Raw genomic sequence first — 10,557 nt, 5'->3', positions numbered from 1 at the left:
TGCCGCGGCTACGGCCTGGGCGGACGGTGCGCCTTGCGCAGGCGCGAAGCCTAGACCTCGCTGCAGCCCCCCCATCGCCTCCGGGAGTCGCACCCAGGGAGGTCGCCTGCTGGCGCGTCAGTGCTCTCCCCCTCGTCTGCCCTCCCCGGTCCCCCCAGCACCCTACGCGCCCCGATGGCGGAGTTGCGGCCTAGCGGCGCCCCCGCTCCCACCGCGCCCCCGGCCCCTGGCCCTACAGCCCCTCCGGCCTTCGCCTCGCTCTTCCCCCCGGGACTGCACGCCATCTACGGAGAGTGCCGCCGCCTTTACCCAGACCAGCCGAACCCGCTCCAGGTTACCGCTATCGTCAAGTACTGGTATGCCTTGGGCCGCGGGGAGACGGACAGGGGCGGGCTGAGAAGGGTTAAAGCGCTGGGGCCAAGTCATTTGTGCGGGAATAGGAGGGGGAAGGAGAATGGTTAAAGCACTTGGAAGAAGGGCTTTCTGCTGCGAGGGAAGAAGTTAAGGCTCAAGTTAGGAATGGGGACAAAGGGGTTAAAGAAGCCTGTGGGTAGCGAAGGGTTAGCGAGGGAGGAGGGGAATGAAGGGTTAATTGGGATTAGGAGAATAGAGTGAATTGGGGGTGTGAGTAGGAGCGGCGGAGGGAACGATAGGAGAGAAGCAACTGTAAACGTGGTGAAAGGAGGGGGCGCCTGTAGGGGGTCATTAGTGGGCGAGGGGAAGCCGTGGGGGGGGGCGGCTGCTGAAGTGGGATGGGGGAGGCGAGGCGGGGCCTGGGGAGCATCTGAGAAGGCTTTGGAGCCGCGCGGCTGGAGGAGCTCAGAGGGCACGAGACTGCACAGGGTAGTGACGGGTGTGGGTCTGTGGGTTAGGAGGGGAGCAAGTTGTGAGCGTTGTGCTTGTGAAGGGATGAGGAGGAGGCCTCTTTTTGATCCCTTCCCGATGAGCTCAGACATTGATATCAGTGCAGTGCTTTTGCGTTTGAAGTTTGGCGGAGCAATTTTTCCTGATAAACTTTCTGCTTACTCTGCACAGTTCTGTTTCTCCATGCAGAGCTGCTTCTGGCTCTGCAGCTGCTTTGCTTTAGGTCACCGGCTAGAACAGAGGCAGACAGGGTCAGGGAGATCCATGGTTTGGCTCAGAATTGAAGAAGACTGCAGTAAATGATGAAGACCTGGGACTTGGACACGGAGGATCCTGCAGTGAGATGTTAAGAGGAGCTTGGTGGTCCAGAGCTTCCAGATTTAGGCAGCAGTTCCTCAGGGAAGCTGAGGGTAATGCTCAAGTAGCTCTGTTAAGATCAGACCTGTGTACAGATGGGCTGCCCCTGGGGAGGGGATGGTCTTTTCTAGTTTCCCATTTCTTTTGCAACTTGTCTCTTCCTGCCCCCTCTGGGCAAAACATGTTATAGGGACTCTTCTTCATGGTGTTTCTGGACCAAAAGTTGACTGAGAATTAATTGAATCTGTCCAAAACCACATTCGTGCAGGCGCTGTATTAGATGAGCCCCTTCATTGACTCCTGAAATTCTGTTCAGGCAGCTGCTTGGGGTGTGGCCAAAGGGGAGGTACACTCAAAGGGGGAAGTGAATAGAGTGGATGTCTTTGCTGGTTACCTTTCCCTTTAAGAGTGAGTCTTTTTCCTCTGTGACAACCTCTTTCTTCTTCTGGAGATGGCAGAAGCTAGGCTGTGTAGGGCTGAGGCCAGCTCCCTGTGTCTATGGGAGGATGTGAAGAGGCTGACCGTGTGAAGGGCCTGGGGAGCAGCCACCTGCTCCTTAGGGGGAGCCACGGGAGCAACCTGCCTCTGTCTGGTAGCCAGGAGGAGGGGTGGCCAGTGGTACAGTTCTCTCCAGCAGGCACACTGTTCTTTGGTTGAGAGGAGTTTTTCAAGAGAGCTTCTGAGTACAAAGCAGTTCTTGATAACTTAATCACCCATATTTAAATATATTGTACCACTATATTTAAATATGTATAGTGATGGACTCTATTGGGATGTGTCATGAAAAAAAGGGGACCTGCCACTGCCGTGCTGTTTGTTCAGGCCTCATTTGAGTATAAGGAGAAATCCCTACGCAGCCTTGGGCAACAGTTATTATGTCACCCAAGTGGCCATGAAGGATAGAGTTGTGTGTAAAAGGTATTGAACAGGTGCAAAGGACTAAGACTGGTTTGGGAACCCTTTATTTTCCCCCCATCCCCCCAGGAACCTTTCTTTTTTCATCTTGTTGCAAGTTTCTTAACCAGGCCAGGACTTATCTTGAAAGATGGGCCAGCATCTAATGACGAATAAAAAGGATTGCATAGCACTTTGTGGAACTAGAAATGCTGCCTAGATGCAGAATTTTTGAGAGGGAACAGCTCAGTGACTGGTTCTTTCTAAGATTTGGAGGGGGTTGCATAGTTAAGATCCTGAAAGTAATTTACTGATAACCTCACAATTGGGATCCCACAGTCCCGCTTCAATTTTCATAGCAGGATGGCTGACTGAGGCTGCCTCAGTTTGGCTGTGGCCCAGGGTACCTTGGGATTCTTTTTCTTGTGACAGAAGGGTGGCTCTTTGACTAGTGGTCCCTAGCCAACCGGGACATCCTGGTTGAAAGCTGAGACATGAGTGATCAGGTTGCTGAAGTAGAACCAGTGCCCTAGGGCCACTTCACTCTGGCAACCTCCCTGTGGAGTGAATGAAGTCAGGTGTTCAAGGACTTAAGTTGAGGGATGATCTGGGTCCTGGGATAACATCTTTTTCTAAGATGTATTTTCCACATACTCATCTGCTTCCCATCAGGTCTCTGAGTGAGTATAACAGAACGCTCTGTGCTTAGAGATGAGGCTGATTTTGTCTGACTCTTGGTCATTCTCTGCAGTTGGAGTTTTAAGGTAAAGCCTCTCTCTTTGATGAAATACCCTCTGGGAGACTTGGCCACAAAGAGGGCTGCCAGGGGTGTGGTAGATGGAGCATGGAAGAGCGGATGCAGTTTTGCCGCTTGTTGCTGGATGGACCTAGGCTGAAGGATGGGCAGATATGGAGCCTGTAATCATTCCCACCTGTTCCAGGGTTCTGCAGTTATCATGAGGTCCTTGCAGGGGTAGCCGCCCTTTCTTTCCTCTTTTCCCCGACAAACTTTTCTAAATCTAACTGGTTGTGGAATTAGTCAGATGAGTTGGCGAAAGCAGAGTTAAGGAAAGACATGGAGATTTGTCCCTTTTCCTAATCCACTCAGTTGAGATTCTAAGCTATTTGTAGCGACTTTCTTACAAGTCCTATAAATAACTTAGCATTTCCTAGCAGAGAATAAGGATTTCTACAAAGGCAAATAACATCCTGGCAAAAGAGGGTGAAACCAGACCTACTGGTTTTAAATAGTGTTTGAATTGCATGGTACTGGCATGCTTGCTGGGATCACATACATGTAACATGTCTTTTATTTGGTTGTTGGCATTCCTTCAGCATATGATCCCAAATGTAAAGTGTACCCCATCCTTGTCCCAGGAGCAGGCAAAGTTTTTGCAGTCTGTGGAACAGTCAGATGTCCGAGGCAGCTCAAGTGCAGTGTTTGTGGGCTAAATGCAGACTTCCTTCTGCTGATGGTTTCCATTTAGTCTTGTTTCTCAAGTCTACCAAGTTTCCCTATCCATTCTGAAGAAAAGCAGGGTTTTTTTTTTTTTTAAAGAACACTAATTACTCTACTAAAGGGAACCCTTATTGAATTAAATCCTCAGAGTGAGCTAATGGCTGAATCTCTTCCTCAACTGCCTCTCTGTTGGAATTATGGGGGAAGTCTAATGTGGTTCTCAGAGGCCCCCAAATCATTTAATGTTCCAGCTCTACCTTAGAGGCAGCTGTGTCCTGGGATCATCTTCCAGATGCAAGAGCTCATAGGGCTCTCAGCCTGGCTCCTGCTTCATTTCTCTGCAGAGCCGAGCTAGCCTAAGTTTGGCCTTTGTCACTTCCATGATAAAAGACCAGCTTTGGTCTGGGGGGTGCGGGCTGGGGTCTGGAGGCATTGGGTCTGTTTAGAACAAACTGTAATTAACATAGGGCACAATATAGTCTTTCAGGAATTAGCTGTCTAAGAGGCAGGAGTGGAGCTGAGCCTCTGCTTCCAGTAACAATGCCCATTGGGGATGATCAGGATGGTCTTTCAACAGAGGCCAATTGATTGACTGATGCGCTTCTTGCCTTGAAGCTTGGCGTGTTTATAGGCACCATGGAAGAGAGATAATCCCTGCCAATCCCACTTGGGGTTGGTAATTTGAAACAGGAGGAAGCCAAAGGGTCAACCAATCAGTCTTTTTTATTTCTTTTTTTTTTTTGCATTTTATTTTCTTTACTTTTTTATACAGCAGGTTCTTATTAGTTATCCATTTTATACATATTAATAAGTCTGTTTTATTTCTGAAGGAGGTTCTACCTGTTGGAGATAGGAGAAGGGAGTCTCTTGTGCTTATGGAATTGGGCTGCCTCCAGATGCCCATCCTTTGGTCTTATCCTGGAGAGGTGTGGCCTCCCTTTAGTTATCTTTTACCCCAGGTTCCTCTAGGATGGGGTCTTTAGGTTTGTAAGGTAGAGCCCCTCAACTTCACATTCTCTGATTTCAGGCTCACACTGACACTCCTGTGTTTTGTCTTTTGCAGGTTGGGTGGCCCAGACCCCTTGGACTATGTTAGCATGTACAGGAATGTGGGGAGCCCTTCGGCCAACATCCCTGAGCACTGGCACTACATCAGCTTTGGCCTGAGTGATCTCTATGGCGACAACAGAGTCCATGAGTGAGTGTGGACACTTGCCCTTCCATCTCCCTGTTCCTTAGCCTTGAGCCTTATTTCTGAGGTTTTCCTGAGCAGGGATGATAATGTCATTGTCCCTTGAGATTGGCATTTCTCACATGAAACATCTGGGTTTCTGCCTTCTGCCTGTACCTCCTTGTGCCAAGGTGGTCCAGGTCATCACCTGAGCTCTGCTCATCTGGTGCAGGAAAGTGTTGGTGAGCAAGAGTTCCAAAACCATTAGGTTTTTCCAAGCTTTTTCTGATGTTTGAGCTCAAATGACAGGCAGCACAGCTATGACCCAGATGTTGGGTTGATTCCTCTAGGTCTACTTCCTTTTTTCCCCTCTAGCTTATTATGAAAAATTTTAAACAAGAAACAACGTTGAAAGAATTTTACAGTGAACACTCATGTACCACTACCTAGATTCTACCATTAACATTTTATTCTACTTGCTTTATCATGACTATATCCATCTCTATCCCTCTGTCGATCTTACCTACTTCCTTTTAACCTGCAGTTATCTGTGCTCAGATCAGCTGCAGTACATTTATTTATTTCTGGCTGCGTTGGGTCTTCGTTGCTGCGCGTGGGCTTTCTCTAGTTGCAGCAAGCAGGGGCTACTCTTCGTTGTGGTGCGGGAGCTTCTCATTGCAGTGGCTTCTCTTGTTGCGGAGCCTGGGCTCTAGGCGCGCGGGCTTCAGTAGTTGTGGCTCACGGGCTCAGTAGTTGTGGCGCATAGGCTTAGTTGCTCCACTGCATATGGGATCTCCCCGGACCAGGGCTTGAACCCGTGTCCCCTGCGTTGGTAGGTGGATTCTTAACCACCGCACCACCAGGGAAGTCCCTGCAGTACATTTTTTATCCTAGTCTTTCTTCCATTTGCTGCCCTGTAATACTTATAATTCCTACCTGCCTCCCCTACTTCCCTCTATAATCACTGAATTTAAACACATTCTAATATTAAGTTAAACATTGTCAGTTGAAAAAATAGCAACAGTAATAATAAAAGCTAACAGTTAAGCATTGGTTATGAGACAGGTACTCTTCTAATCACTTTATATATATATGTATTAACTAATTTTATTTTCACCACAACCCTAAAATACTGGTAGGTACTAACATTTGCCCCATTTTACAGTTGAGGAAAGTGAGATGCAAAGAGATTCTATAATTTGCTTAAGGTCACACAGATTGGAAGTGGTGGAGCCAGGATTCTAACACAGGCAGTCTGGCTCCAGAGTCCATACTCTTTTTTTAAAATTAATTAATTAATTAAGGCTGTGTTGGGTTTTCATTGCTGGACGTGGGCTTTCTCTAGTTGCGGCGAGCAGGGGCTACTCTTCGTTGTGGTGTGCAGGCTTCTCATTGTGATGGCTTCTCTTGTTGAGGAGCACGGGCTCTAGGCACGTGGGCTTCAGTAGTTGTGGCACGCAGGCTCAGTAGTTGTGGCTTGCAGGCTCTAGAGCGCAGGCTCAGTAGTTGTGGCACACGGGCTTAGTTGTTCCGCGGCATGTGGGATCTTCCGGGACCAGGAATGTCCCCTCCATTGGCAGGCGGATTCTTAACCACTGCGCCACCAGGGAAGTCCATGATTTCTCTTTCTATTATGTCCTTTTCTGTTTTTTGTTTTGCATACTATCTTTTTTTTACCTCTTATACCATCTTTTTGGTATCTTGGTGGTGGCTGCTTAGCGTGTGTAGATTGAAAGAGTAGCAGGGCTCTTCCTACCTTGCCTCAGCATTAAGAGGTTGATTCTGGAGATGATGATGCTATGATGAGGAAGAAGATGATAATAGTCTTTTTTTTTTTTTTTTGTCTTTGTTTTCGTTCTTACTATCTTTCATCATCCTGTCAAATGCTTTACAATCTTATCAGGTTCTTTTGTTATCTCTGTTTTATATGTGGGGAAACTGAGTCCCTTGAGGGGTTAAATGAATTGTCTAAATGAATTGTCTCGCCTGTAGGCTGTAAAAGAGCTAGGATTGAATTGAGCTGTTCAGAGTCTGAGCTCTTAACCACTAGGCTATACCACAGCTCTGATCACAGGCCCAACCCAACTTCCTCTTTTCTCTTGTTAATCTTGGAGGCCCAGGCCCCATCTCCTCACTGATCACGTGTCAGGAGCAATTCCTGGGCCTGCCTTTATAGCCTTCCAAACATATCCATTGCAATGTCAGCCTAAGGCTTTGGGAACAAGGAATTAATCTTGCGTGAATCAAGACCCTGCATTGCATTATTAATAATGGAGATAGAATAGCAAACAGATGCAGGGAGTAGAGGGACTATGCTGGACTTTAATTTATATTTTTAATAAGAACCTGCAGAGGATATTTAGTGCAGCTAGCCTGTACCTTTTTGTTGACAGATTTATTCCAGTTAAAAGAATACTGTTTTCTATGTGGCCTAAAGATTCTTACAGTCTACCTGCTTATGAGGTATGAGTCTAAGGCCCAAATGACATGAAGAACATAATTGAGGAAGTCCCATATTTCAGAAAGGGCAACCTCTGAATTTGAAAAAGGGCCTTTCTTTGTTTAGCAGTACCCTCATATATGTGTGTCATTTCTATGTGATAAAACACTTTGATATTCAGATGTCATTCATGACAATAGTGAGACCTCCATTTGAGGTGAGGTCTCACACTCGAGCCTCGTATTTTCTGGTATTAAAACCTGCCACTAGAAGGATGTGGAAGGAATGTTCTTGGATATTTACCCAGTTCTGGTCTATGTTGCAGAAGTCAAAAGTACCTTTGTAATTGGCCTTGTGCTGGTGTGACTGGTCTCTTCTCGATCCTGGTAAATTTCTTGAAGAAAAGTTTGCTTTTCCAAACATTTCATGTGGTGAGCCCTCTTTAAAACTGATTCATTGATTCTCATATAATTTAGGGCTTGAAACTGAGGTCAGAAAGATGAGTGTTCTATCACCCAGCTTAAGTGCTAAGAGGTGTTGAATTGGAGTTATGGCAAATGACTCTCTGGCAACATTCTTCTTACACTGCCTTTGACTTCTCATTCAGTGAAAAAAAAGGGCAGAAGCCTTGGTTCATTTATTCAGCATTTATCAAGTGCTGAAGTCCTATTTTGTACCGGACACAGAGCACCATAATAGATGTCTTGGGGATAAGATGCCAAGACAAAATTCCTGTCTTAAGGAGCACATGTTGTAGAGGGAGGATAAATGTAAAGAGATAGTTACAGTACTGGGTAAATAAATGCTGCAATCCATGATGTAGAACATGTTCTGGGAGCACAGTGGAGTGAGTGACTTATAGTCAGGCTGCTGGTTTGGAAGAAGCTCCGGGGAGGAAGTGAAGTTTGAGAGGAACCTTGTAGGAAGGGGCTGGGGTGAGATCTGCAGTCTGACACCTCTAGGGCACAAACATTCACTTTTGGAAAGGAGAGGAGATTTCAAAATCTTCTAGCCCAGTATTTCCAAAATTTTTAGTGCTGCCTTCATAACCTTTGCCACCTGTAGTATATTATCTACTTTATGTTTTCTTTAAATTAACCTCCCCTGATATAAATATATTTTTTAAAGTTAAATCAGGGCTTCCCTGGTGGCGCAGTGGTTGAGAGTCCGCCTGCTGATGCAGGAGACACGGGTTCGTGCCCTGGTCCGGGAAGATCCCACATGCCGCGGAGCGGCTGGGCCCGTGAGCCATGGCCGCTGAGCCTGCGCGTCTGGAGCTTGTGCTCCGCAACAGGAGAGGCCACAACAGTGAGAGGCCCGCGTACCGCAAAAAAAAAAAAGTTAAATCACTACCATATATGGAAACCAATATCACTTGCTGTAATTTAAAGGTAGTTATGGAAGTAAACACAGTGATAACAAAGCAATATTATTAAATTCTAGCTTAATACAGTGGCCTGTCACAGAAGATTCTGAGCCTGAGGCCAGCTTTCTCTTTGTTCAAGAGATTAGTAAGTACGAGCGAGGTATTAAAAAAGACATGCTAACACCAAATAGAACCTGGCCCTAGCTATGATTTAAAAAATTGAAAGACAGTTGAGAAGGGAATTTTTTTTAAAGTATGATTCAGTATTATTTCTTGTCGCAGACAAATGGGAAACACTGATCTAGTCCATCTCCCTTAAATTGTGCAGTTTAGAAAGTAAAGTAGCCTGCCAAAGGCCATACAGCAAGGTAATGAGAGCAGCAGGGTCTCCTAACATCTAAAATGTTCTATGCTAGATAAACAACAAGGTCCTACTGTATAGCACAGGGAACTATATTCAATATCCTGTAATAAACCATAGTGGAAAAGAATATGAAAAAAGAACGTATATATATAAAACTGAATCACTTTGCTGTATACCAGAAACTAACACAACAATGTAAGTCAACTATACTTCAATTTTTAAAAAGTGTAAAAAATAAAATGTTCTATGCTTTCTTTCAATGTACAGGGCATTGTTCGTCTTTAAGGTAATAATTTAAGCAAACTTTTTCTTTTTAGTTTCTTTTTAGTTTTTTTTTTTTGCGGTACGTGGGCCTCTCACTGCTGTGGCCTCTCCCGTTGCGGAGCACAGGCTCCGGAGGCGCAGGCTCAGCGGCCGTGGCTCACGGGCCCAGCCGCTCCGTAGCATGTGGGATCTTCCTGGACCAGGGCACGAACCCGTGTCCCCTGCATCGGCAGGCGGACTCTCAACCACTGCGCCACCAGGGAAGCCCTCTTTTTAGTTTTTACTATATTGCAGGTTAGTGCTAAGTTCTTTTTTTTTTTTAATGTCTTTGTTGGAGTATAATTGCTTTACAATGTTGTGTTAGTTTCTGCTGTATAACAAAGTGAATCAGCTATACATATACATATATCCCCATTTTTCCTCCCTCTTGTGTCTCCTTCCCACCCTCCCTATCCCATTCCTCTAGGTGGTCACAAACCACCGAGCTGATCTCCCTGTGCTATGCGGCTGCTTCCCACTAGCTATCTATTTTACATTTGGTAGTGTGTATATGTCCATACCACTCTCTCACTTCATCCCACCTTACCCTTCCCCCTCCCTGTGTCCTCAAGTCCATTCTCTACATCTGTGTCTTTATTCCTGTCCTGAGTGCTAAGTTCTTTATATAAAATTATCACTTTATATTATCCTCATAGTAATTCTATGACATAAGGAATTCTTATTACCTCTTGCTCATAGATATAGAAATTTAGGCTTAGAGAACTTACTGCACAGGTGGTAAATTGACAGTCAGTTCTAGCAACCCCAAAGCCTATATTCTTAGCTACTGTTCTGTATTGCCTTTCCATTTTAATCAATCAACAGCATTTATTAAATGCCTACTGTGTACTTCTTCCCATTAAGATCTTTCTTTATCCTCACAGCTTGTTGAGGACAGGGACAGGCAGAAGCCTAGGGGTCCCCTGCGTTTCTTCTTGCTCCTGGCAGGCTTGCTTCAGCGAGCAGAAGGGGAGCAGCCCCGCCCTGGTAGCCCGGAGAGGGGAGAAGAGTAAGCTGACTGGATGAGCCCTGGTTTGGCCAGTTCCATCCAAGTTCTTTCCCTATTCACAGTCACTAAAGGAAATAGGGCAAGAGAGCACTTGTTTGGATTAAAGGTTCTTAAGAGGCTGTTTCTAAAGTTGGAGAGATGGAGCAAGTTGCAGTTCGGGGCAGCCACACGGGAGATCAACGTGCTTTTCTAGGAACCCTAAGGCCACCGCCAACTGACTTCAGCAGGAGAGACTGTCCTGGTGCTCTTCCCCCCAGCTTGGGAGGTGTGAGACAGCTGAGCTTCAGCTGCCAAGTGCTTGTCGGAAGACTGCAGCTCTGGCCCTTCCCT

The 10,557-nt window shown here is 46.2% G+C and overlaps 1 protein-coding gene across 3 annotated transcripts in view; it reads left to right on the top strand.

Moving 5' to 3' along the window:
* SUFU (SUFU negative regulator of hedgehog signaling) overlaps positions 1-10,557 on the top strand; it is a 108,100-nt gene continuing 97,543 nt past the window's right edge. For 2 of the 3 annotated variants that reach the window (XM_060034171.1, XM_060034170.1), the window contains exons 1-2: positions 2-356; positions 4,638-4,772. In XM_060034171.1, coding sequence (XP_059890154.1) covers positions 175-356; positions 4,638-4,772 — 317 coding nt within the window. In that variant the 5' untranslated portion in view covers positions 2-174. Of the gene's footprint in view, positions 357-4,637; positions 4,773-10,557 lie in introns of all 3 variants that reach the window. The other variant, XM_060034169.1, reaches the window with a different exon arrangement.

This window comes from Delphinus delphis, chromosome 16 (assembly GCF_949987515.2).
Source record: "Delphinus delphis chromosome 16, mDelDel1.2, whole genome shotgun sequence".
Taxonomy (NCBI): domain Eukaryota; kingdom Metazoa; phylum Chordata; class Mammalia; order Artiodactyla; family Delphinidae; genus Delphinus; species Delphinus delphis.
The sequence above is the reverse complement of the archived record's forward strand: the minus strand, read 5'-3'. Positions and strand labels throughout refer to the sequence as shown.